At 59.9% G+C, this 27341-nt stretch overlaps 1 protein-coding gene across 4 annotated transcripts in view; it reads right to left on the bottom strand.

The window, feature by feature from the left end:
- The window catches only part of TFAP4 (transcription factor AP-4), a 28821-nt gene extending 12401 nt beyond the window's left edge, over positions 1-16420 (bottom strand). For 2 of the 4 annotated variants that reach the window (XM_008249594.5, XM_089321346.1), the window contains exons 1-7: positions 15976-16290; positions 7831-7996; positions 7609-7707; positions 7143-7313; positions 6442-6582; positions 5157-5312; positions 1748-4339 (exon numbers count right to left, since the gene is read on the bottom strand). In XM_008249594.5, the coding sequence (XP_008247816.3) occupies positions 4145-4339; positions 5157-5312; positions 6442-6582; positions 7143-7313; positions 7609-7707; positions 7831-7996; positions 15976-16064 (1017 nt within the window). In that variant the 5' untranslated portion in view covers positions 16065-16290 and the 3' untranslated portion in view covers positions 1748-4144. Of the gene's footprint in view, positions 1-1747; positions 4340-5156; positions 5313-6441; positions 6583-7142; positions 7314-7608; positions 7708-7830; positions 7997-8868; positions 9077-15975 lie in introns of those variants that run through there. The other 2 variants (XM_070064009.2, XM_070064008.2) reach the window with 2 other exon arrangements.
- Positions 16421-27341: the final 10921 nt, after the last annotated feature.

The following is a 27341-nucleotide window of genomic DNA, read 5'->3' as shown; positions in this document are numbered from 1 at the left end:
CCCGGTTGCCCCTCTTCCAGGCCAGCTCTCTGCTGTAGCCCGGGAGTGCAGTGGAGGATGGCCCAAGTGCTTGGACCCTGCACCCCATGGGAGACCAGGAGAAGCACCTGGCTCCTGGCTTCGCAGCAGTGCAGCGCGCCAGCCATAGCAGCCACTTGGGGAGTGAACCAACAGAGAAAGGAAGACCTTTCTCTCTCTCTCTCATTGTCTAACTCTGCCTGTCAAAAAAAAAAATTTTTTTTTTCAAGAATAGGGTATATTTTTAAAAACTTAAAAAAAAAAAAAACACTAATTTAAGATGATGGTAATTAAAACCACAGTGAGGGGGCAGGCAATGCAGCCCACTGGACTACGCCACATCCCATATCAAAGTGCCTGGTTTCAGTCCGATCATGAAGCATCTGGGAAGGCAGCAGGATGGCTCTGTACTCGGGTCCCTGCCCTCCCCTGGGACACCTGGGTGCAGTTCTGGACTAGTGGCTTTGGCCCAGGCCAGTTCTAAGCTGTGGCAGGCATTTGGGGACTGAACCAATAAACAAAAGATCTCTCTCGCTCGTTCTCATCTTGCCTTCCAAATAAATATTTAATAATAAAAAAAGAACCCACAGTAACAGTCCACTCTACAACAACCAGAATGCCTAAAAATCACTGTCATCATCATCCAACATCAAGGACTCACGAGGAGGTAAAGCAACAGCGGGGGCCAGCGCCGTGGTGCAGCGGGTTAATCCTCAGCCTGCAGCGCAGGCATCCCATACGGGTGCCGGTTCTAGTCCCGGCTGCTCCTCTTCCAGTCCAGCTCTCTGCTGTGGCCTGGGATAGCAGCAGAGGATGGCCCAAGTGCTTGGGCTCCTGCACCCACGTGGGAGACCGGGAAGAGCTAAAGCGCACCGCGCTGATCTGAAGCCAGGAGCCAGGTGCTTCTCCTGGTCTCCCATGGGGTGCAGGGCCCAAGCACTTGGGCCATCCTCCACTGCACTCCCTGGCCACAGCAGAGAGCTGGCCTGGAAGAGGGGCAGCCGGGACAGAATCCGGTGCCCCGACCGGGATTAGAACCCGGGGTGCCGGCGCCGCGGGTGGAGAATTAGCCTAGTGAGCCGCGGCGCCAGCCAACCTTGTTACATTTTTTAAAAAGATTTTTATTTATCTGACAGGTAGAGTTACAGACAGTGAGAGAGACAGAGAGAAAGGTCCTCCCTCTGTTGGTTCACTCCCCAAATGGCTGCGCCGATCCGAAGCCAGGAGCTTCCTCCGGGTCCCCCACGTGGGTGCAGGGCGCAAGGACTTGGCCATCCTCCACTGCTTGCCCAGGCCACAGCAGAGAGCTGCGTCGGAAGAGGAGCGGCCGGGACCGGAACCGGCGTCCAGGGGCTGCCGGCACCGCAGGAGGCGGCTCCACCCGCTGCGCCCCGGCCGCCCCAGCTACTGTTTCCGACTCCGGAGCCCACCGGAGCCCACCCGGAGACCCAGGGCCTGGCTTCACACTGGTCCGCCCAGGCGTTTGGGGAGTAACCGGCGGATCGCAGCGCTCCGTCCACCTGTCCCCCGCCTTCCGAACAGAGAAACTGAAAATGGGGAAGGCAGGCAGCACGAGGGGCTTCCGCGCCCGGCGACAATGCGGGAAGCCAAACGCGCCGGCTCCGCGCCCCGCTCCACGCAGCTTCCTAAAGACGGCCGCGGCGAGCGGCGAAGCGTTCGGGAGAACGCAAACGAGCGGCGGGGCCCGCGTCCTCCCACGCTAGCGAACCTGGGCCGCGGGGGCCACTCGAGCGCCATTTCTGACGCCCCCCGCCCAGGCGGGCAAAAACGGCGCGTCCCGCGAGCAGCGTCTCGTGGAAACGCCTGTCAGCCGAGGCTTCCAGGGCAGCCCACGCCCCGGCGCCACAGCCCCGCACCCGTCAGCGCGGGAACTCGGCGGCGTGGGCGCGCGCGGAGCCCCCAGGGGGCGGGGCCGAAGGCGGCCGCGCGCGCAGACGGGCTGCCGCACCAAGGAGCATGCGCGAGGGGGCGGGGCGAGTCCGGGAAGGGGCGGAGCCGCGGCCGCGCTCTTGACTTCCGCCGCCTGCGGAGGACCTCTTTCCCTCGCTGGGCGCGCGGCGGCGGGGGACTTTCCCTGACCCCGCCCCCAAGGCCCGTCTCTAGCCTATGGGATCTGAGCAGTCCGCAGAGACCGGAAGGAGGCGGAATCTCCGCCTTCGCTGGGGCCAGGCGTCTGGGCCCGCAGCGCCCTCTGTTGGTCCTCTTAAGAACCGCATGGAAGCCGTCGGGCTTGCTGTTTGACACACGGCCCGGAAGGGGGCGCTCTGCCAGCCTTGGGGGAGGGTTCCGCATCCAGATACAGCCCTAAACCTCCGAGGCTCATGTAGCTGGAAAAGCCTACGTACGATATGACTCCACCGAAGTGGCAGTTTGGAAAGAACCAGACTGTAAGCAGCAGGGATCAGGGAGGTGGCCAGGGGCAGGCCTGACCACCAGGGGCCGTGGGGAACGAGAGTGAGGGGAAGGTGCTGGTGCCCATGCAACCCGATGCATCCGTCAGAGCGCGCAGAACTGAACACCAGGGTGTGCGGGGTTATTTACCGAGTGTAATGACACTTTCTGGTAGCTACCGGAGGCTGGGAAGAGGAGGAGGGGTGACCACTGGGTGCTTCAAGGGCTCCCCTTGGAGCAGTGGGAGACCCCTGGAACCAGCTGGGCCGCGCAGCACCGTGCATGCACGCCACAGAAGACAGCAAAGTGTTAGGAGTTTCAGCTGCAAAAAAGCATTAGAAATTCCAGAACAAACGAGAGAAATCGCCGGCTCCTGCGAGGTCTCTTTCTTGCTGCTGGTCTCAGTCCTCCAGAACCGGCCACGGTGAGCACACAGAAAAGTAGGCCGAGGGGCCCAGGCCTCTTGCGCTCTCTGGCTGTGGAGGCTGACACAGCTCCGACAAATGCAATGCCCTTGTGCCGCTGAGGCTCCGAGGAAGTGGCGTAGGCATAGAACTGACCACCAGCCATACCCCTGCTACAGGTGCGGAGGCCAAGGCGGGACAAAGCCCAGGGCCTGCACAGGACGCCCAAACACCTGCGGCAACCCTTCCCCAGGTGTGGGGAACCCAGGGCTCAGTGCCTCGGCTCTCCCTGTGTCCCCCCACCCAGAGCACCTCCCAACTCCGCAGAACACCGAATGACCCCCCTGGCATCTGGGGACCCCAATCTCACTGCAACTTCATGCTCATCCAGTTCTCTCTGGATCTGGGAACCCCAAGAACACCCCTACTCCAACCCAAGTCCCTGTCCACGTCCAGGTCCCCAACACAGCACACTCCCAGGAGCCGCAGGATCTACAAAACCAAGTACAAACTTTATTTTGTTTCTTTACAAAGGCACAGTGGCCTCTTGGTTTTTTTTCCCCCTCCCCACTTTCTTAACAAAATATAATAGCTTCTCCTGGAACACAAAGACCTCAAAATTGTAAAAAAAAAAAAAAAAAAAAAAAAATCAAAACAGAAACCAAAAACAAAACCGAAACAAAAAAAACCAACAACAAACAAAACAGAGACGAAGACACTTTTGGGCTGGACGTGGGAAACCTGTAGGGGCTGGGGGGAGTGGCACACCCTGTGCTGGGAGGGGAGAGGAGGGGAGAAGGGCAGCAGCAAACCCCAGCCCAAGCAACGCAGACCCCCGGGCCCCCAGAAAGCCCCCGGCCCAGCCTGACCCCCAACCCATGTAAGTGCTTAAAGGAGAAGGAGGATTACCAAAGAGGGGGGAAGAGGGGACTGACAGCTGCCCGGCGCTGGGCTGCCTCCGGCAAAGACAGAAAAGCCTTGGGGTTTTGTTGATTTTTCCCTGTTCTCAAAAACATGTTTCAATGAAAAAATGCTTTTGGCAGAGAGAGGCCCGGCCCTCAGCGTGAGCCTGCCCCAGCCCGGGGGTCCCGGTGATGCTCCCACACGCTCTGCGCCACCCCAGCCCCGGGACCTCGGGTTGGGGCCGTCGGTCAAAGGTCGATTTACAGTATTTGAAAAGGAGGTCACAAAAGAGACCCAAATGACATCGTAATTTTGTAAAAATTCCGCACTCATTCACCCACATTTCTCCCTGTTGCTGCCCCGGCCCCCTCCAGCCCCCAGAAGGGAGAGGAGGGCTGGGGGGGTGGTCAGGGAAGCTCCCCACCCCCCAGCGGCTCCTCCCGGCTCTGGTCCATGGCGTCGCTGTCCGAGGCCTCGGAGTCGGAGGCGGTGTCGGAGGTGTGCACCTCCGGGCAGCTGCGGACCGGCTTCACGATGACCGCCCGCCGCTGCTCCTCCTCCTGCTCCAGCTTGTCCTGGGTGCCCTCGATGTGCTGGATCGCCTGGAAGGGGACAGGCCGCTGAGGGGCCCTGGCCACGAGGCGCACTCTCCCCGCAAACATACACCCCAGAGGAAGCCCGGCCAAGCAGCGGGGAGTCCACCAGAGTCCAGGGGACGCAGATCCGAAAAAGCCCCTCTGTTCAGCTGTGAAACCCCCTTCTGGGAAGACCAGGCCCCAGGGCTGCCTCCGAATCCCAAAGGTCTCTCACCCAGTTGCACATTTCGCAGTCTGCCTGTTTGCTTAGCGGAAGCCTTTGTTATTAATTGTGTTATTCACTTTGCCGAGTTTCCCTGCAATTCAAGTTCAGGGCGGCGGAGCGGGGAGGCTGATCTTTTTAATTTTTTCCTGTTATGGCTTTTTTGGTTTATTTAGTTATGTATTGCGTTGTTACTGTTGTTTCTAACTGCTGTGGGATCCCCCAAGGGGTCTTGCCCACAGCTGCGGACAGCTGTAACTTGAGGCTGGACCCCTAGCTCATCACCTCTGCTTGCTCATTCTCTGCAGGGGTCTTAGGGATCACCTGCACCTTCACCCCATGTCCTAGATGACCCAGCCTAGAACATTCTGCAGCAGCCCAAGAGCTGGACGCAGGAACTCCGTCGGCTGTGGGTTCAGGGAGCAATGCCCGCGTCAAGAACAGACACGTGGTCTTCCAGGCTACCCCTTCCCACGAGACCCCAAGTGCAGGCAGGGAGACTGCCCCCGACCCAAGCCCCAGCTTGTCCCTCCTCTTCCACCCCACATGCTCCAGCCTCCCTTGAAGAGCTAGCTCCCAAAAGAGCACCCCCACGAGCTGCCCAGTGCCGAGCCCAGATACCTGCACGATCGTGTCCAGGTTTTGCCGGGATGTGGAGACAGAGTTGATGACCGAGGAGGGGCCCATGGTGACGACGTTGATGTGGTGGGAGGGTGGGGGAGGCGGAGCCGGCACGATCACCGTGGGGTGGTGCGTGGGGGCCGGAGGGGGCAGGAGCTGTAAGACAGAAGCCCTCTCAGCCACTCTCCAAGGGCTCCCCTCATGGGCACTGTCTGGGTTATAGCCCCCCACTTCCTCTGATATTAAATGAAAGAGGGGGCCGGCGCTGTGGCACTGTAGGTTAAACCTCCACCTGCAGCACTGGCATCCCATATGGGTCCCGGCTGCTCCACTTCCAATCCAGCTCCCTGCTAATGGCCTGGGAAAGCAGTAGAAGATGGTCCAAGTCCTGGGGCCCCTGCACCCACGTGGGACACCTGGAAGAAGCTCCTGGCTTCTGGCTCCAGATCGGCCCAGCTCCGGCCGCTGTGGCCATTTGGGGAGTGAACCAATGGATGGAAGACCTCTCTCTCTCTGTCTCTCCCTGTCCTGTCTGTAGCTCTGTCTCTCAAATAAAGAAATAAATCTTTTAAAAAAGGGAATGAGAGCCGGCGCCGTGGCTCAATAGGCTAATCCTCCGCCTTGCGGCGCCGGCACACCGGGTTCTAGTCCCGGTCAGGGTGCCGGATTCTGTCCCGGTTGCCCCTCTTCCAGGCCAGCTCTCTGCTATGGCCAGGGAGTGCAGTGGAGGATGGCCCAGGTGCTTGGGCCCTGCACCCCATGGGAGACCAGGAAAAAGCACCTGGATCCTGGCTCCTGCCATCGGATCAGCGCGGTGCGCCGGCTGCAGCGGCGGCCATTGGAGGGTGAACCAACGGCAAAAAGGAAGACCTTTCTCTCTGTCTCTCTCTCACACTGTCCACTCTGCCTGTCAAAAAAAAAAAAAAAAAAAAAAAAAAGGAATGAAATAAAATAGTGGCCTAGCAAGGGACTTCCATTTCGAGCACCAAGAAAACAGCCCAGCATCTACTGCTATGGTGGCCAAGGCACAGACTCAAGATTTAAGTCCCTGCCCCAAGTCATTTAGGATCCTGGGCCTTGATTATTTAACATGTTGTGCCTACCGGCCTGCTGGGAAGCTACTTTGTAATAACACTGAGGAGAGCTGGAAACCAGGAATGTCCCAGAAACTGCCCGAATCTATTCCTCTTCTGCCCAGTGTGCCCCTGGACAGCCAGAGGGCACCAAGGCCTGGCCTGAGACACCAAGGTCAGGCCGCGAGGCCCCGCCCAGCACCCGCGCTCACCTGGGTCCGCAGGTGCTGCTGTTCCCGCTCCAGCTTTTCCTGGTGCAGCAGCCGCACCTGTTCCTGCTGCTGCTGCAGCTGCACCTGCTGCGCGATCACCTTGAGCTTTTCCGGGTACATGTGGGCCTCCAAGGAGCGCACCTGGACGCGGAAGGACAGCAGGCTCAGGCCAGCGCCTGCACCACACCCTCGTCCACTGCTGCCACAGCAGTCGCTTGCTAAAATCCTCAACAACGCCAGCACACAGAGCCCTGGGCTTGGACAGAGACGGCAGCCCTGACCACCGCCCACGACGCTGTCCTCACCTCCCACCTGCTGCTGCTGGAACTTGGAACACCCTCGGCCCTCTGGGCCCGATCCGCCAGAGGAGCTGTGGACCACGCCCTGGCACCATGCAAACGACCCCTGAGGCCGCAGCGCCATCCTTAGATTCCAGTCCTCCCTGCGCCCCCCACAGACCGCCCCCACCCCAGGGGCAGGGTCTCCCTGAACACCGGCCCGCGGCGCGCCCCTCACCTGCTCCTCCAGCATCATGCGCACCGGGCCCCCCCCCAGGGGCAGGGTCTCCCCGAACACCGGCGGACGGGAAGCCCGCGGCGCGCCCCTCACCTGCTCCTCCAGCATCATGCGCCCCGCCCCCCCCCCAGGGGCAGGGTCTCCCTGAACACCGGCGGACCGGAAGCCCGCGGCGCGCCCCTCACCTGCTCCTCCAGCATCATGCGCACCGAGCGCTCCTTATCCAGCTGCTGCCGAAGCTCGATCATCTCCCGCCGCAAGTCCTCGGCCTTCTCGTCCTCCCAGATGTCCGGCGAGCCGATGCCCTCGTCCTTGTCCTCCGCCCGCCGCCGCTTCGGGGACGAGCCGCTCAGCTCCTGGGGAGGCCAAGGGGCCAGTGAGGGCGCCTGACACCGGCACAGAGGCGGGGGCGCTCCGCCACAGCCCCCACACGCCCCGCATGTGGATCCTGCAGATCCAACTGACTGGCCACACGGACGCAGAATGGACCCGGCTTCTAGAACATTCATCGGGTTCCCTCCTGAGCCCGCTCCACTGCGACTGACAGATGGGGACCTCGAGGCCCCAGGCCAGGGGTTGGGTCTGGCATGCGCCCAGGGGAGGAGGGCAGGGCCTGGGGGCGGGGGCGGGGGCGGGGGCTCCCGCAGGTACCTGGATGAAGCGCTTGAGCTGTGTGTTCTGCTGCAAGAGCCTGGTCTTCTCCTGCTCCAGCGAGAAGATGTACTCGGCCGTCTGCTGCAGAATGGCTGCCTGGGGGCGGCCGGGGACAGAGTCAGGCCGCGGCAGGGCCCCGCGGCTCGCTTGCTCCTCCCCCCCCAAGGCGGCCGCGGCCCCCGGGAAGGCCCCCAGGAAGGTCCCCGGGGCCCCGCCCACCTTGCTGAGCTTCTCTCCGTCCGTGTGGGGGATGAGGGTCTTGAGGGACTGGAAGCCCGCGTTGATGCTCTGCATGCGCCGCCGCTCGTTGCTGTTGGCGATCTCCCGCCGGATCCGCCGCTCCTGGTCCCGCTGCGTCTCCGGGGTCAGTGGAATGTTGGCCAGGCTGCCGGGAAGACAGGGCAGGCTCAGGCCGGCGTCCTCTGCACTCCGCCTCCGACTGGCCCCTGTCTTCTCCGTTCATTTCCGGAAGAGGGGCCTGAGTGTAGCCTGCACCCTTGACACTGCAAAAGGTGCCGGGCGTGCGGCCGGTGCTGCGGCACAGCAAGTAAAGCCGCCGCCTGTGCCGCCTACATCCCACGCGGGCGCCCATTCGTGCCCCGGCTGCTGCACTGCCAATCCAGCTCCCTGCTGATGTGGCTGGGAAAGCAGAGGTAGATGGCCCAAGTGCTTGGGCCCCTGCACCCACGTAGCAGACCCTGGAGAAGCTCCTGGCTCCTGGCTTCAGCCTGGCCCAGCCCTGGTCATTGTGGCCATCTGGGGAGTGAAACAGTGCATGGAAGACCCCTCTCTCTCTCTCTCTCTCTGTATGTAACTCTTACTTTCAAATAAATAATAAATCCTTTAAAAAAAAAAAAAAAGTGCCAGGTCTGCCTGATGCTGATGCTGGAGGGAGTGGGGGGCTGCATGGGACCCCAGGCAGACTGGAATCAGTGGGCACAGACAGCCCGCTCCAGACCGAAAAGTCGCCTGCTTCCTTTCTGGGGAGAGAGCTGTCCTCCGTAGCAGAGGCTCCCAGCTGTGTGTGGGTATCGCCTCCTTCAGAGTCGCTGGCTTGCCAGCCCAGGAGTGACAGATGGTCCCTCCCCCCCATCCCCACAGCCATGGCCAGCCACCAGCTCCACCCCAACCCCGCCCCCAGGCTGAGACTCCACAGGAGACAAGACAGGTGCCAGTCCCTCCACCACAGGGACCTCAGGCCAACAGCCCAGGGGACAGTCCCCCCCCAAGCGCATACACGCCTATAAGCAGACCCACCCTGAGGGACACAGAGCTCCGGCATGCTGTGGGCAGTGTTACTGCCGTGGCCAGTGGGGTGAGAGAGAAGGCAGCCAAGGGAGGGGCGAGGCTGTGGGCCGAGGGGCACTGGCGGGAGGCAGGCGGCAGCGGAGCCGGCGGGCCCAACGCCACTGCTCCCGAGGGGTGGGCCTGTGTGTGGCCTGGAGAAGGCTGGCCCCCCTTTCCAGGCCCCCCTGCAACTCCCCCGCCCGCGCCTGATGGCTTCCAGATGCTGGGCTCCCAGCAGAGGCCGCCAGCCCCACCCAAAGCCACAGCCAGAGGGGCCCTCCTGGGGTGACCCATGCCAGGCCTGGGCCTGGGGCACAGGGACAGCGCTCTAGCAGTGGCAACGGCAAGAGGCTCAACTCACTTAGCCTGACCTGGCCCCGGTGCCCATCCCCGGGCAGACGGCCTCCACAGGCCAGGCCAGGAAGGGCCAAATCTGCCACCAATGGACAGAGCCCACCCTGCACAGCCCGCCTCGGCCCCCACGGGGCCCTACACGCGTCCCTCAGCCAGGGGGATGACAGCCAGGGCCTCAGCCTCCTGTCCCAGCACGGAGGGGACCCACTGGGAGTGGGGTCCTCATCAAGCCAAGTCCCCTCCCCCAAGGAAGGAGGCTGGGTACCCCGCTTCGCAGATGGGACTTAGGGCTCAGAGTGGGCTGGGCTGGGCCTGATATGGGTCACACAGCTGGGGGTCCAGCTCAGAACTTGGGGGCCCAGGGACCTCCCTTCTCTGAGGTTCCCTGCCCCACAGTGGGAGTGGGGGTACTGGAAGGAGGAGGGAGCCAGGCAGAGCAGAAGTTGCTGCGGGGGCTGCTGGTCAGCCCACGGGGGAGAATCTGCCCCCAGGCCCGGCACAGCCCTCAGCCACCTAAGAGAGGCCAGCAGACCAAGGGGGACAGAGACGGCTCGGCAGCGCGCGGTTCAAGTTGAAGGGGTCGTGGGAGCAAGAGGAGATGGGGAGAGCCGGCCAATGGGTGCGAAGTCACCTGGCCACTGCAGTCTGTCTGGGGACATCCTGCCCCTCAGGAGAGAACTGAGGACGGACACCCTCCCCTACCCAGTCTCGGGTCCATCATGCCAACACCTAACGGCCTGGGCTAACCAGAGACTGGAGGTCAAAAACGAGCCCCCCTTTCTCTCTGTCTCTCACTATGCCTTTTTTTTCAAGATTTATTTATTTTATTTGAAAGTCAGAGTTACACACAGAGAGGAGATGCAGAGAGAGGTAGAGACAGAGAGAGAGGTCTTCCATCCGCTGGTTCACTCCCTGGATGGCAGCAACGGCTGGAGCTGTGCTGATCCGAAGCCAGGAGCCAGGAGCTTCATCCAGGTCTCCCACGTGGGTGCAGGGGCCCAAGGATTTGGGCCATCTTCTACTACTTTCCCAGACCATAGCAGAGAGCTGGACAGGAAGTGGAGCAGCCAGGTCTTGAACCAGCACCTATATGGGATGGCAGCACTGCAGGCAGTAGCTTAACCCACTATGCCACAGCACCGGCCCCTAACTCTGCCTTTCAAATAGATAGATAAATAAATCTAAAAAAAAAAAAAAAAAATAGAACAGCACTGTGGCATAGTGGGTAAACCTGCCACCTGTGGCACAGGCATCCCACATGGGCACAGGTTCAAGTCCCAGATGCTGCCTTCTGACCCAGCTTCCTGCTAACACACCTGAAAAAGCAGCAGAGGACAGCCCGAGTGCTTGGGTCCCTGCCACCCACACGGGAGACCCAGATGAAGTTCCTGGCTCCTGGCTTCAGATTCAGCTCTGGCTGTTTTGGCCATTTGGGGAGTGAACCAGTGGATAGAAGATACCTCTCTCTCTCTCTCTCTCTCTCTCTAACTCTAACTCTAACTCTAACTCTAACTCTGCCTTTCAAATAATTAAATGTCTTAAAAAAAAGAGGGAGAGAGAGATACCTATGCCTAGCAACAAACAAGTTTTAAAACAGTTTTGAGTTCTTCACAAAATATGCTAACAACTCACTTTGCTAGATTTTCCTGCTCAGTTGTCACCATCTCCCTGTGAGCCAAGTGGCTGCTGACTACCAAGGGAAGAAGAGAGAGGACAGGGGCCAGTGCTAATGGCACAGCAGGTAAAGCTGCTGCTTGCGATGCCAGCATCCCACATGGGCACCAGTTCGCACCCTGGCTGCTCCACTTCTGATCCAGCTCCCTGCTAGTGGCCTCGGAAAAGCAGCAAAGAATGACCCAGGTGCTTGGGCTCCTGCACCTACAAGGGAGACCTGAATGAAACTCCTGGCTTTGGCATGGCCCAGGCCTGGCCATTGCAGCCATCTGGGGAGTACACCAGTGGATCTATCTCTCTCTGTCTCTCCAACTCTCACTTTCAAATAAAAATAGAGGTGGGACAGACACTCGGGAAGGAATCAGCTACAGCAAGCAGCAGAGCTGGGACTTCAGTCTGGGCCCCAGAGCAGGGGTTGGCCCGCAGGGTGGACAGGGCTCTGCCCTGTCCCGCAGGTGCAGGTGCCTGTACTCTTCCTGGAGCAGAGGGAGGCACCATCCGCAGTCACCCTTCTCCCTTTGCACAGACCTCTTTGACATCCCCCGTCCGAGCAGCACAGAAACCCAGTGGGTATCTGCTGCACCCTTGGGTTACAGTGAGTGACGCAGGGTCCTGGGAGGGGAAGGGACGCACCCAGCATCAGGCTGCCTGGCCAGGGTGCAGCGGCAGGTCCCAGGGCTCTCACTGGCTGGCGGCACCCTGACAGCTCACTCAGCTCACGGTTTGCTGCAGCGGGAGCAGCATCCCTGCCCCTCTGAATCCCAGGGAGGGGCCAGGCACACAAGGGGAGTGTCCTGCCAGAACCACACCCACAGACAGGTGGACGGCAGGGAGTGGCTGCACACACCCTCCTGTACTTCCCAGCCCAATCCCAGCAACCTGCCTGCCTACAGTGCCCTGGAGGGGCTCAGGCCCAGCCTCTCCCTCCCGCCTGGACACCCACTACTGGGGAGACCAAAGGCAATGGCAAGACCCCAGGCCTCAAAGTCCCAGCCCCAGAGTTCTCAGAGGGGAGAGGCCCTGAGGCCCAGCCAGGGATCCAGGGTCTATGCAGGCTCCCCCTTTGCAAGGAAACCACCAGCCTCGCTTCTCCAAATGTCCCCTCTGGCCCATCCCCTCCACACCCCTCAGCCCAGCCTCCTGGCTCAGGAACCAGCTGCTAGTTAACCTAGGCTTAACCAAAATTAAACCCAAGACTTCCCCTCAAAGCCACAGTGCCTTACAAGGGGCTTGGGTTCGCCACCAAGCCCCTCAATTAAAGTTCGTCTAAACTGGCCATGAAGTACCAGCTGACAGTCAACAGAAGGAACATTCGTCAGCTGTTGATTGGTGGAGTGTGGGTTAACCAGGGGTTCTCTTTGGTGGAATATAAGCTAAACCAAAAGTTTGGGTTGGTGGAGTGTGAGCTATGCAGGGGTTCTGATTGGTGGATTATGGGCTGACCAGGGGTTCTCACTGGGGGAGTGTGGGTTAATCAGGGGTTCTCACTGGCAGAGTATAAGCTAAGCAAGGGTTCCGATTGGTGGAGTGTGGGCCAACCAAGAGTTCTCATTGGAGAAGTGCTAGCTAACCAGGAAATCTTATTGGTGGGTGATGCTGCACTGGATCAAGTGAAGTTTTCTGCCAACACCTGAAAAGCTCCTCATGGCTCCTTCTGTATTTTGCAGAAGTGAGCTCAGCTTACAAGAACCAGCAGGTGGAAGCCCCCTGTCCCCAGGTGAGCAGTCAAGGTGCCTAGCGACCTCTGACACCAGCCACTCTGGCTTCACTCCCTTCCTGACTGCCCTCAAACAGCGGTTTCCTGGGGGCTGCCCTGGCTTCAGGAATTAACACAGGGCACCAGGCAACAACCAACAGCCAAGGGACAAAAATTGGGTACCAGACCCGAGTGCCAAGACCAGAGCTACGAGCACAGACCCCCAGAAACCTCCTGGAGGGACACAAACATCCCAGCCGGATGCTCAGAGGCAGGGAGCAAGCTCTTTGAGTCAGATCCCTGCTGCCCGGCCCAAGGCCAGGGGGTTCCCCTGCCCCGACACACTCCATCCTCAAAGTGGCCACGGGGAGCTCTCCTTCCACACTGCCCTGAAGTCACTCACATGCCCCAGAATCATGGCCACAAAGCAAACTCCACACGGTCAGGGTGGGGAGGTCTACATGGCGGGGAGACACAAACCTGCCAGCAAGGGTGCCCAGGGTGCTCACCCATCTCTCACCTAAGTAGCCTTAAGGCTCTGGCCTGTCGCCTTGCTTCTGTCCATACTCCACGCTCCCGCCTCGGTCCCAGAACAGACCGTGCCTGGGCAGCTCCCATAACATCCCTCCCATCTTCCCCTCCACACCACGTACTCCCGCCCCAGTCCATCAGCGCGAACCCTGCACTGGGTTCTAACAGACGCCAGCCTTGCCACTTACCAGCTATGGAATCCCAAGCCTCGCCCGTTCCCCCCAACCTGGAAGCTGAGAAAATTGCCTCACTTTACAGTCTTGGGAAAAAGAGATTGAGGGGAAAAAAAACTGGAGCGAGATGACGACAGAGCATCCTGTTTCTCCAGGGTCCGAACCCAGAAGTCCAGAACAATCTGTGGATCCCTGAGGGGCTGACAAGACCCTTTAGCACCAGGGAGCATGAGCTAGCTGCTCACAAAATGTGTCCTCAGTCCCAGCATAAAACTGGTGCTTCGTCAGGCACCCAATAAACCCTCCAGACCCCTTAATTTTCCCCAATGCCATCTTACAGGAACTTTCTTAAAGAGCCTACAAGGATAGAGACCACCATGCACCTGCTTTTCAGAATCCGAATGTCATCCAACGGCCACCAAACACTTTGCACACTTGTGGCTAACCCTCACAGGCGACAGAGTCAAAACATCACAGCTTCCACGGACGGCACTGTACCGAGAGCTCTCTGGCCAGACTAGGGGAGCCCTGCTGGTCCCTGGAGAATGGAGCTGACTCCGTCAGCCTGGAAGGACCTTAAGAAGCAAGTCTACCCACCTGGCCAGGAGGCCATGCCTGACCTGCACAGGCCTCACACTTTGCTGCCCCTCCTGAAAATGATCACACAGGGGCCGCAGCTCACAACCACCTTGCGAGGGGGCATCTGTGCAGGACTGCTGGCTTCCTCCACGTGGGGACAGGTGCCACAGGTGCCCAGGCATGACAGCAGAGAGCCCCAGTGCCCCCAAGCCTGCCCAGGGCACGGGACCCAAAGCACCCTCTCCGGCAAGTGGAGCGGCTCAACCCCACTGCTCACTGCCCTGCCCCGTTCCCAGCGCGAGCAGAGGAACAACTCTGGGGTCAGGTTCAAGTCCCAGCTCCACCACTTGCTCTGGCTGGCCCCTTCCCCGGCCTCGGTCCTCATCCTACGAAGGGGATGACAATTCAGTGAGAAAAGAACACACAAAAAGCTCAGGATTTTTTTTTTTAACCTATTAAAGGTTGAGCCCTCCAGGTGGGCTTTGGGGAGGGGCCAGCCCTCAGGGTGGACCTGCTGGCTGCCAGGTGAGTTAACTACCCATCCATCCTTAAGTACAGACTCTGGACTTGACAGCAATTGGGGGTGGGGACCCCAAGAAGCCCGCGTGTACAGAGCGATGTAACTGTCCCCTGACCCAGTTTCTGCAGCCCCTGGTGTCCCCCAGCCAGGGCCACACCGCCGGGTTCCTCCTCCCTCCATCGCCGCCCTGTCTCTCTGGGGCACAGGAGCACGTGGTCCCAGCCCCGGGGAGCCATTTCGCTGCAGGAACAGCATCGCAGGGAAGGAGCCGCGGGTTCCAAACTCGTGCCCGCTGGAGAACCTCCCTGCACCCGGGACCCCCGAGGGCCAGTCGTGTCCAGAACGCAAAGGCCGGGTCGCTGGACATCCGAGCTCCAAGGCGTGTGCGCTTCAACCCGCGTCCAGGGAGACCTGGCCGCGGGTGGTTTGCAAACCCAGCACCCTTCGGCAAAGGGTGCATCGGGAGCAACTTGGGACCAGGCTTGCAAAGCCGCTCCTGGGGCGGGCGGCGGACTTGGGGCCACCCACCCAGCTGGGAGGCCCGGCGCTTCCCGTTTATGGTCGGGGGGTGTGGGGTGGGGGGCGTGGGGTGGGAAAGTTCGCAGGAGAGCCACGTGCGGCAGGAAACGGCCTTGCGAGGCTATGGGCGGCCTGGGGCGCCCCCTCCCCGCAAGGCCTCCGCCGCCCCCACCCCGCCACGGCCCGCCGTGCCCATTCTGCCCGCGGGGGCCGAGCTTTGTGCGGGGAGAGCGTGGTCCCGGAGCGCCTACAAGTCCCACAATGCCGCGCCGGCGGAGTGCACAGGACTACAGCTCCCGCGCAGCCGCGCGCGGAGGTCCGCCTACTCCAAGAGGGCTGCAGAGTCACGTCCAGGCCTCGCTAGTAAACAGCGCCCGGGCGCGAGCGGGCGGGAGAGCAGGCGGGCAGCCGCCGCCGCCACCGTGCCCGGGCCGCGGCTCCCGGGCCCGCGCGCCCCCGTACCCCCCCACGCGCGCACGCCCCCACCCCGGCTGCAGCCCCGCTCTCTGCAACCACGCACGCCGCCCGGCTCCCGCCCCCCCGCCCCGGAGCGCGGCATGGCTGCATTGTAGCCGCCCTCGCCGCGGCCCCACGCGTGCCCCAGGCCCCCCGGACCCGCCTGGACGGGGGACACTCCGAGCGCGCGAGGAAGGGGGGGAGAGGAAGGAAGCCGCCGCGGGAGGGGGGAGGAGGAAGCGCGGGGAGTGGGGGGAAGCCAGCAGCACCAAGCATGGCCGGGACTGCTGCAGAACCACGTGGGTCTGTTTGCAATTTACAAACGTCGCGACTCGCCCGCCTGCAGTGGACAAAAGTGGCCGAGAGCGCTCGGGGCCCCCACGTTGCGAGGGAGGAGGGTGCCCGGGCGGCGGGAGCGCGGCGCGCGGGGCTGCAGCGGCCCCGGGAGCTAAGAAAGCCGAGCGGGGTCCGCGGCGCGGGCCATGCGTGCGCACACGCGCGCCCGCTGGGGCGGGCGGGCTGGCCGAGGGGCTGCAGCGGTGGGAAGGGGTGGGGGGGTGGGGAGGAGTACACACCTACAGAGCCCTCCTATCACTTCTTTCTCTGTTTTCCTGAAATGTTGCAAAGAGGGCACCTTCTGAGTGGGCACCATGAAATACTCCATAGCGATCGGCGCCCTCCTGTGCGCGAGCCGAGCGCGGCGAGCGGCCGGGGGCTGCAGGACCGGAGTCGGAATCCTCGGGCAGCGCCGGACGGAGGTGCAGGCTCGGCCGGTCCCAGATGCTGGCGGCGGCGGCGGCGGCGAGGGGCGGGCGGCGGGCGGGAGGGGCGGGAGGGAGGTCTCTCCGGCCTGCCTCCCCGGGCGTGTGTCTGTGTGTGCGTGTGTTTGCAGCTGATCAGATGTCTGTTTCAAGGCGGGAAACAGCTGGTGAATACTCAGCACTCCCCCGGCCTCCTTCCGCGGAGTAAGGAATTGCATGTAAACAAAGGACTATTTGCAGCGACCCCGGGCGGCGCGCGGCCCGGCCGAGACGGACGCGGGCCCCCGGGGGGCCGGCTGCCGCGGGGGTCTGCGGGCCTCCCCCGGATGCGGGGGCTCCGGGGCCCGCGGGGACGGGGTGGGGGGCGCGCGCGTGAATGGAGCGAGCTGCGGCCGAGCTACATGCGCCACTATGGGTGATGAGGTCCATCAGCTGACAGGTTGGCAAGCGTTGCAAAAAAAAAAAAAAAAAAAAAAAAAGGCCAGCCCGGGCGAGGGAGCCCCCGGCCTGAGCGCAGACGGCCGGGTGCGGGGTCGGGGGGCGCGCGGCGGCCCGGGGCGCGCGCCGCGAGCTTTGCTTTTCCGCGGCTGCGAGTGCACGGCGCGCTCCCCGCGAGCCGAGCCGGGCCCCCTGGAAACTTGCGTCACAGCCGCCGCTTCCCACATGTGGCTCGGGGCTGACTCCGGAGGCCGGCCCGCCGCCGCCCGCGCGGGCTCCGGAGCCTGGGAATCCCAGATCCGCGGAGCGGGCCGGCGGGGAGGCGCGCGCCCGTCCCGGGGGAGCCCCCGCGCGGCCTGCCCCGCCGCCAGGGAGCGCTCTCCGCGAGGGGGCGACGGCCGCGGGCTTCCGGCCCCCGCCCGCCCCGGCTGCAGGAAGCCCACGCCTGCCTTGGAATGTCCGCGCCCCAGCCCGCCGCCGCCGCCTTTCCCAATCCCATCCGCCCTCCAGGTGCCGCCCAGATCGCGCCTCCTCGCTGAAATACTCGGGCGAGTAACAATTGTTGCTGTGACTGCTAGGAAATACTATTGTTCCCTCGTGTCGCTGCACGGCTGCTGGCGAGCCCCAGCGACCTGTTAGGCGGCTTCCCCCAGGACACCCCCAAGTCTAGCCTGACAGCCTTGTGCAGCATACATCGTTTGCATTAATTTTGTTATTTTTAAAAAAAGTATTGCGTTTTTAAACAATTTTTAAAATTTATACAAAATGAACAAATTACATGTATTTCATCTGCACAGATTTAGGAAAAGTAGTGCATTTAAAAAAAATTTTGTTTCTCCTGATTTCGGGGATTGCTGGTGCCCGGTTCAGCGAGTCCACCGGGTGAGCGCCTCAGCCTGCCCTGCACTCATCCCCCTGTCCACGACCCAGGGCACAGCTGCAGGGTCAGGGCCTCCGGCCCCTTCTACTTCTCTCTCTTAAGGGGTGATCTGAGTGGGTGGTCAAGGCAAACACAGGACACTGAAGGGCTCAGCCTCGCTGCAGCCTCATCTCAACTTTCGGGGACAGCGTTAGGACACTAGGCCACCGACCCACACTCAGCAACACCAAGGAACACACGACAGTGGGAGACGCATGTCTCGCCTTGCTCGTTCTCCCGTGGCACCGCCTTGCCTGAACCTGGGTCCCCAAGAACGCACTGTCACGACTGGCTTCACCGTGGCTGTGCCCAGCCCTGCACGCTCCAAGTCACATTCACAAGCCCCCACACCTCCCACCTGGCTCAGCCACGCCCACCCTCCAGCCTGAAGCGGGAAGACCACCTGCCACACACCCGCGGCAGGCTCCCCCATCACTCACCTGGCTTTCCAGCAGCCACCCAGGAAGCCCCCCACGTCGGGTCCTGAGAGCTCTGCCGACCCCGGTCTGAGCCCCTCCCAGCTCCTGGAATTGCTCCCTGCAGAGCTCTCAGAGAGAGCTCAGCAGACCGGGTCAGACCCCCAGCCCTTCAGGCAGTCAGTATGAGGGCATTCTGGCCCCGTGGTTCCTGTCCCGGGTACTCAGGGCTGGTCCCAGAGCCAGGAGAAGGTGCCTCCGTGAGTGGGCACGGCTGTGCACTGGCCACATTTTCTTTATGGACACAAATTTCATATAATACTCATGTGTCACAAAATACCATTCATTTTTTTTAGCCATCTAAAATGTAAACATCCTAGGGCGACTGTAACAAGTTACCACAAACTTAGTGGCTTAAGAAAAACACAGATTTATTCTCTGCAGGTCAGAAGTCCAAATGGTTTATGTTTGGCTAAACTCCAGGTGCAGGCAGGGGTGTGTTCCTTCGAGAGCTCCTGACCTTTTCCGGCTGATCAGAGCCACCTGCACTCCTTGGCTTGTGGTCCCTCCTGCCTCTTCAAAGTGCATCCCTCCAGCCTCTGCTTCTGTCCTCATATCTCAGGTGCCACCTGCTCCTCACCCTCTTAGGATGGCCTCGAACCCACCACATAATCCCGCACAACCTCCCTCTCCCAGACACTTAACTGAGTACCATCTGCAAAGCGTCTCTGCCATGCAAGGTAGTTTATTCACAGGTTCCGGGGATTTGGACGTGGACATCTTGGGAGGTCATTATTTTGTCTACTATGTCACTAGTTTATGGGCCATACAAATACTGGTAGTGGCTGTCATCCACTCCAGCAATGCCACTCCCAGGAAGTGCCCAAAAGAATGAAAACGGAATGCAAACAGATTGATGTATACCTAAGTTCACTAAAGCATTATTCTGACCAAAGGTGGGGGGAAAAAGTCCATCAACAGATAAATGGGTAAACAAAACGTGACCTATCCGTCCAATAAAATATTATTCAGCCATTAGAAAGAAGTGAAACATGGGCCAGAATTGTGCCGCACCAGGTTAAGCCACCACTTAGAGACACCAGCATCCCTTATTGGAGGATGGTTTGTGTCCCGGCTGCTCCACTTCCAGTCCAGCGCCCTGTTAATGCACCTGGGAAGCACCAAGTACTTGGGCCCTTGCCACCCACGTGGGAGACCCAGATGAACTTCCCGGCTTCTGGCTTCACTCTGACCCAGCCCCAGCTGTGGTGGCCATTTGGAGAATGAACAAGCAGATGAAAGATGTGTGTGTGTGTGTGTGTGCGCGCGCGCGCGACTCTGCCTTTCAAATAAATAAATCTTAAAAAAAAAAAAAAAAAAAAAAGGAACAAAGCCCTAACAAATTCCAGAACAGGCAAATGCATAGCGACAGAGAGAGAGCAGACTGGTGATGGCCCCCTGGCTGGGGGCTGGCTGGGGGTTGGGAAGAAATGGTAACTGCTAATAGGTGTCTGGCTGTTTGGGGGGGTGATGGAAGTGTTTGTTGTTGTTGTTCTTTACAGATTTATGTATTTATTTGAGAGGCAGAGTTACAGAAAGGTAGAAGCAGAAAGAGAGGGAGAGAAAGGTCTTCCATCTGCTGGTTCACTCCCCAAATGGCTGCAACAGCCAGAGTTGCACCAATCCAAAGCCAGGAGCCAGGAGCTTCTTCCGGGTCTCCCATGCGGGTGCAGGGGCCCAAGAACTTGCGCCATCTTCTACTGCTTTCCCAGGGCAAAGCAGAGAGTTGGATTGGAAGTGGAGCAGCCGGATCTCGAACCAGCGTCCCTATGGGATGCCAGCACTGCAGGTGGCTGCTTTACCCACTATGCCACAGTGCCAGCCGCAATGGAAGTGTTTTGCAGTTGGTTGCACAACTCTGTTATGCACCAAAACCCACTATTTTAAAGGAGTGAATTACATGGCATGTGAATTATACTGAACAGAGCTGTTATTAAAATGCCTTTATTGATGCTACGGATGGCCTGAAGCCAGGGGACCCCAGCAAGCACTGAATCCCCTAGGGTGGGGGGGGGTCCGTAGCTCTTTCCTCTACAAGGTGGAACCTGCCTCGCTGGCCCGGGATCCTGGCTGCTGTGCTGGAGCGTCGGCACAGCTCTTCCCAGAACAGACTCTGCCCTTGTCCCAGGCTGCTGGGAGCTGCCGATGTGAGGGAGTTGCCGTCCAGACACGGCTGCAAGGAGCGGGCGTGTGGCACGGCAGCCACGGTGCTGCTCAGCACAGCTGCACCCCGTATCAGAGTGCCCGGGTTCCGTTCCTGGCTCTGCTGCCAGCTCCAGCTTCCCGCCGGTGCACAGCCTGGGCAGCAGCAGGTGATGGCACAGACAGCTGGGCTGCTACCATGCAGGAGACCAGGATGGGGTTCCTGGCCCCCCGCTTCAGCCTGGCCCAGCCGGGCCTATTACAGCCATTTGGGACAGAAGTCAGTGGATGGGAGATCTCTTTCTGTTTCTTTCAAATAAATTTTTAAAAATTTAAAAATTTGGGCTGGCGCCGCGGCTCACTAGGCTAATCCTCCGCCTTGCGGCGCCGGCACACCGGGTTCTAGTTCCGGTCGGGGCGCCGGATTCTGTCCCAGTTGCCCCTCTTCCAGGCCAGCTCTCTGCTGTGGCCAGGGAGTGCAGTGGAGGATGGCCCAAGTGCTTGGGCCCTGCACCCCATGGGAGACCAGGAGAAGCACCTGGCTCCTGCCATCTGATCAGCCCGGTGCGCCGGCTGCAGTGCGCTGGCCGCAGCGGCCATTGGAGGGTGAACCAACGGCAAAGGAAGACCTTTCTCTCTCTCTCTCTCACTGTTCACTCCGCCTGTCAAAAAAAAAAATTAAAAAATTTGGTGTTGGTGTTGTGGTGTAACAGGTGAAGCCCCACGTGCGATGCCAGCATCCTGTATGGGAGCCTGTTTGGGACCCGGCTGCTCCACTTTAGATCTGGCTCCCTGGTATGGCCTGGGGAAGCAGCAGACGATGGCACAAGTCATCGGCCCCCGGCACCCACGGGGGCGACCCGAAAGAAGCTCCAGGTTCTTGGCTTCAGCCTGGCTCAGCCCTGGCTGTTGCGGCCGTTTGGGAAGTGAGCCGGTAGATGGAAGAGCTCTCTGTCGCTGCTCCTCTCTTTGTAACTTTGCCTTTCAAATAAATAAAAAACAAATCCTTTTTTAAATTTTCAAAATGTAAAATTGAATAAACAAAACAATTTTTCTAAAAAAAATTAAAAAGAGCTACAGCCAGTGGCACGAGCAGCAGCCCAGCACCCTGCAATCCTGAGTCCACACACTCATGTGTAGGAGAGTAGATTTTTCTCGTTTTTCAACTTTTATCCAACATGTGCTAGGACGCGGTTTCTTCCCTGTAGATAGATGATGTATTAGTTTTCTATTGCTGAGTAACAAAATTCCACAAACTTAGTGGCTTAAAACAACCCCATTCATCCCCGGACAGTTCAGAGGGTCAGAGCCAGGGTCTCATCAGTGAAGCTGAACCAGGGCCACTGTGTCATCTGTGGCTTAGGGTCTCCCCCAGGCCTCCTGGTTGGTGACAGAAAGCAGTCCGTGTGGCTGCAGGACTTTGGTCCCCGTTTTCTTGCTGGCTGTGGCCTGGGGCACCGCTCAGCTTCTGGAAGCTTCTTCTCAGGTCCTTGCCTCCGACCCCTCCACCCGAGCCATGGAGACTATCCCTCTCTCCTGTTTCCCTTCGACTCTCTACGACTTCCTCTTCCCAAGCAGCCAGAGGAAACTCTGTCGACGGATCCTGGATGAGGGCAGGCCTGCTGGATCATCCATCTGCCTTGGGATCCCCTGGATTGGGTAATGCACCCAGTCACAGGTTCTGTCCATGCTCCATGGTGGAGTATAAGAGAATTCTGGGGGCTGGCACTGTGGCATAGAAGGCTAAGTCTCCACCTGCGGTGCTGGCATCCCATACGGGCACTGGTTTGAGTCCAGGCTGCTCCACTTCCAATCCAGCTCCTGGCTAATGCACCTGGGAAAGCAGCAGAAGATGGCTTAAATGCGAGGGCCCCTGCACCCACAAGGAAGGCCCAGAAGAAGCTCCTGGCTCCTAGCTTCAGCCTGGCCCAGCCACGGACGTTGCAGCCATTTGGGGAGTGAACCAGCAAATGCAAGGTTTCTCTCTCGTTCTCCCCCCACCCCACCCCATATCTCTTTCAAATAAATAAACAAATAATAAATCTTTCATAAAGAGAGATTTCTGCCACCAAATGTGCAAGAGACATGCAGGAGGCATGGAACAAGTTAAAGAACTTTCCTGGGAATACTCCAGGGGTAGGGATATGATCGGCCACATGGCCTTTTGGGCCAGGTGTGCTCTGGCTCATATTGGGGTATGGATCCCCGTGGGTTGGGGCCAGGGTAATACCTGCAGAAGAAAAAAGTCCCCACCCGGGAGTCTGGACGCTGAATGTGCCCAGGAAGGCAGAATAGGGTCAGATGCCCGTGGTCCCCCCTCCTACCCCAGGCACAAGGAGATCTGGCCAGCGAGGCTGAGATGCCCCTGCCCGCTAGGGGGCGCCTGGCACACACGCTGAACAGAGTCGGGCGCTCCAAGCAGGTACTGGGAGGTAGGGGCTGACTCACTGCCCCCTCTCCGGTGCTCTGAAGATCCAGGAGGCACCTGGCTTATCTCGGGGTCCCGAGGTGGCCTGGTTTCTGGGTGCACAGCAGTCCACTTTGCTTATAAGCGAGCAGCCACATTTGAGATGGCTGGAGTCCCTCCAGGGCTCAGCTTCCTCCCAGATGTCTTTGGGGCCCCCTCCACCACCATGGGCTCCAGTCCTGGCCTCTCCCTTGCCCCTGGCTCAGCAACCCCTGCCCAGTTTGGTCCTTCTCAGCACTTGGCTCCTCTCTGCCATGGGGAGGAGTCAAACTTAAAAGCTTCCTGCAGGGAGTGTCTCTCAGAACGTGAGTGAAGAGAACCAGGTACCTGGCTTTCTTCTACTGAGTGCATCCAGGGCAGGCATTCAGTGCAAGGATTAAGTTGCCACCATCTAGGAGGCTTGTGTATCCGAGTGCCTAGTCCAAGTGCCAGCTCCTCCACCTCCCACCCAGGTCTCTACCAATGCACACCTTGCGAAGCAGCAGGTGACGGCTCAAGTACTTGGGTCCCTGCCACCCACATGGGAGACCCAGACTGAGTTTCTGGCCCAGCCCTGGCTGTTGCTGGCATTTGGGGAATGAACCAGAGGCTGGAAGATCTCTCCGTCAGTGTCTTCCCCACTCTGTCTTCTTTTTTTTTTTTTTTTTTTTTTTTTTTTGACAGGCAGAGAGGACAGTGAGAGAGAGAGACAGAGAGAAAGGTCTTCCTTTGCCATTGGTTCACCCTCCAATGGCTGCCGCAGCCGGCGCACTACGGCCGGCGCACCGCACTGATCCGATGGCAGGAGCCAGGAGCCAGGTGTTTTTCCTGGTCTCCCATGGGGTGCAGGGCCCAAGCACCTGGGCCATCCTCCACTGCACTCCCTGGCCACAGAGGGCTGGCCTGGAAGAGGGGCAACCGGGACAGAATCCGGCGCCCCGACCGGGACTAGAACCCGGTGTGCCGGCGCCGCTAGGCGGAGGATTAGCCTAGTGAGCTGCGGCGCCGGCTCCCACTCTGTCTTTAAGCCTTTCATATAAAATGAAGTTAAGTAAAATTTAAAAGTCTAACAAAGTCACATTATGTTATAGGGCGTTTCTTTTTTGAAGCTGGGTGCATTCCCGATATAATCGTGCTGGTAGGTTGTTTCTGTTTCAGATGGAAATGGCCATCTGGCCGCTTCTTCAGTCTGCTCTCTGTAAGGCGGTCGGACAGTTATAGTTGCAGCAGGTAGACCAGGAGCCTGAGGCAGGTCTGTTGCAGACTCCCTCTGAAGTCCTCAGAGAATTCACAGTCAGGTCAGACCAGAGCTGCGTCGCCTGCCTTCCAGTCTGAGCCACTCTCACCAGGGCTGAAGAGGAAAGGAGAAGGTGGAGCCTCCGTTTGTTTGTTTTATTGTTAAAGATTTATCTATTGGAAAGGCAGAGTTATAGAGAGAGGGGGAGAGAAATCTTCCAATTCCCCAAATTGTGGCTATGGCTGGTGCCAAAGCCAGGAGCCAGGAACTTGGGTGGCAGAGGCCCAACAGTCAGGCCAACCTCTGCTGCTTTCCCAGGCACGTCAGCAGGGAGCTACATCGGAAGTGGAGCAGCCAGGATTTGAACCAAGCTTACGTGGGATGCTGGCATCGCAGTGGGCAGCTTAACCTGCTGAGCCACACACCAGCCCCTGAGCCTCTGGTTACTGTAAAAGGAGAACAAGTCAGCCAATGGACCAAGGGGCTGTGGCTGGCGGGGCAGAGGGTTGAGGCCCACAGGACACAGGAGGGGGCCAGCAGAGGAGCAGGGGAGAGGACAGCTGAGGCGCGTCTCCCGTGCCCCCGGGGCAGCCTGCTGGCCTCCCATAGCGTGGGTGGAGGTCAGAGGCCAAGGGCAGGAAAGGGACTGGGCCTGCTTTGAGGAGCAGCCAGACCTGGGCGGGCTGCAAGGTGGCAAAGCTCTCTGTGGGGAGGGGCCGGCTCAGAGCCCCAGTGCTTGTCGGGAAGGCACATGTGTCGGGGCAGCAGTGGCTGAGTGCCCGCCGAGTGCCCGCCGAGTGCCAGATGCTGCTCCGTGGCTTTGCTTCTATTCCTGCTTCGTCTTCCCCATGGCACCCTGCGTCCTTTGTGCAGACCCAAAGGACACAGCCGAGATCCTCACCGTGGGTCAGCGCCAGCTCCTTCCAGACCCCACGTGGCTGCCCTGGAGAGTGGCTTCTGAGCCAGACTCTGTGGAGCCCAGCTGGTGCTGGCGGCCCCGCCCTGGCCAGGGAAGTCCAGATGCAAGAGGAGGAGCCGGAGGGGGAATCACGCCCACGCGTGAAATGAGAGGGTCCACGCTCTGGGGTCCCCCAGTCAGTGCCCAGACACAGGCAGGAGCGATTCCGAGGGGTCAGGGAGCACTTTGGCCTTTGGCTTCAGGCTTTAGCAGAGAGGAAGGGGGCAAGGGTGAGAGAAGCACCGTGGTGCGTGGGCCGGGCAGGGCAGAGATGGCGTCTTAGCATGGCTCTCTCCCCTGCCCAGCCCCTGTAACTCATTTCTGGCCGGGCTGCTGCTGCCAGCACATCAGGGGTTAATGTCTGTGTGGTGCAGCTGCGGCACCCGCCCGGCAGTGCCAGGAACTCAGAAGCTGAAATGTGAGAAGCAGGAGACAGGGGCAGGACTGGGAGGAGAGGGTTCCCCCAGCAGGAGCCGGGGAAGCTGCCTGGTCCTCCCTGGCTTGGCCCGGAGCCCCACCGCACAGCTGCCTCCGCCCCTGTTTCATGAGGGGCAGTGGGGGCCCTCACTCAGGGGGGTCCACAGTCAAGGCCAGTGTCCAAGCCCTTTGGCCACCGAGCAGCAGGTCTGTGCTGCAGATCTGGGAGAGCACAGAGGGCTTTGCCAGGCGGCCAGCAGAGAATACACCAGGCTCTGCCCAGTTTTCAGGAAAGTGGGGCGGGGAACTGGGCAGGGGGCAGGAGCAGGGGAGGCCTGGAGGGCCGGGGAGACAGGGAGGGCCCTGCATGGGCTGCCTCCCGCTGCCCAGGGGCAGGGAAAGAGGCCAGGACCCTTGCCCTGGCCCCAGGGACCGGAGCCCTCCCGCCTTTATATAAGGACTGGGGGGAGACCGAGAGGGGCTGGGCCAGCACACGGCCTCCTGTGACAGGTGTCATGGGCTTCCCAGTTTACAGATGAGCAGACGCAGCCAGAGAGTGGCAAAGCTGAATGAGCCTCGGCCTGCCTGACAGCTGAACTCACACCCACAAGGCCATAGGAGCAGCAGAGTTCATGACCAGGAGACCCAAATGGTCTGTATGTCTAATCCAGGAGGGAGCGAGGAAGCCCGGCAAAGCCTGGGTGCTACATGGGGGTGGGCGATGGGCCTACCTCGGCAGGAGAAGGCCCCCTGGACTCCCTGAGGGCCGACCCCTGGGGCCACCGAATCACCACTGGGCAGGTGGACAGCGCTCACCTGGACAGATCACGGCGGTTTCTGAGGTTTCAGGTCTGTGTGACCAGTGGGCAACACTGGCCGTGGGAGAGGGCGCAGCAAGGTGCTGCTAAAAATGATTAGAAACGGGCTGGCGCCGCGGCTCATAGGCTAATCCTCCGCCTTGTGGTGCCGGCACTCCGGGTTCTAGTCCCGGTCGGGGCGCCGGATTCTGTCCCGGTTGCCCCTCTTCCAGGCCAGCTCTCTGCTGTGGTCTGGGAGTGCAGTGGAGGATGGCCCAGGTGCTTGGGCCCTGCACCCACATGGGAGACCAGGAGAAGCACCTGGCTCCTGCCTTCGGATCAGCGCGGTGCGCCGGCCGTGGCGGCCATTGGAGGGTGAACCAACGGCAAAGGAAGACCTTTCTCTCTCTCTCTCTCTCTCTCTCTCTCTCACTGTCCACTCTGCCTGTCAAAAAATTTAAAAAAAAAATTTAAAAAATGATTAGAAACGTCTAAATAGGCAGCACATCGGGGACAACCCGGGCTCCAGCGCCTAGAGCCATGTGGCCTGACTCACCCCTCCGGGCCTCACTTGCAGAATGGAGGTGACGCCAGTGCCTCCGCTGCAGGGTTGCTGTGAGGGGTCAGTCAAAGGCCCTTAAAGATAAAAAAACAAACCTGGGGGCCTGCACTGTGGTATAGCAGATTAAGCTGCTGTCTGCAGTGCTGGCATCCCATATGGGCACCAGTTCGAGTCTCGGCTGCTCCACTTCCAATCCAGCTTCCTGCTATGGCCTGGGAAAGCAGCGAAGATTGGCCCAAGTGCTTTGGGCCCCCGCACCTGAGTGGGAGACGCGGATGAAGCTCCTGGCTTTGGCCTGCCCCAGCCCTGGTCATTGCAGCTTTTTGGGGAGTGAACCAACAGATGGAAGACCTCTCTTTGTGTCTCTCCCTCTCTTGATGTAACTCTTTCAAATAAATATTTTTTAATTTTCATTTTATTTGAAAGGTAGAGAGAAAAAGAGAGACACTTCCCATCTACTGGTTCCGTCCCCAGCAACAGCTGGGGCGGGGCCAGGCCAAAGCCAGGAGCCCAGAACTCCATCTGGGTCTCCCACATGGTGGCAGGAATCCAAGCACTCAGCCCATCACCTGCTGCCTCCCAGGGCGCACATCAGCAGGAAGCCGGACGAGGAGCAGAGGAGCTGGAATTCAAACCAGGCTCTCCGAGGGATGCAGGCAACTTAAGGACTGGACTCCACGCCTGGCCCTCTAGCTGGGTCATTCAGTGGAAAACAACCCAAATGCGCACCCGTGGGCAACACTGAGATGTGTCCATACGATCCGACGCCGACGAACTTGGACACGTCC

This window comes from Oryctolagus cuniculus, chromosome 19 (genome assembly GCF_051225735.1).
Source record: "Oryctolagus cuniculus isolate XC-2025 breed Fujian yellow rabbit chromosome 19, ASM5122573v1, whole genome shotgun sequence".
Lineage (NCBI taxonomy): Eukaryota > Metazoa > Chordata > Mammalia > Lagomorpha > Leporidae > Oryctolagus > Oryctolagus cuniculus.
The sequence above is the reverse complement of the archived record's forward strand: the minus strand, read 5'-3'. Positions and strand labels throughout refer to the sequence as shown.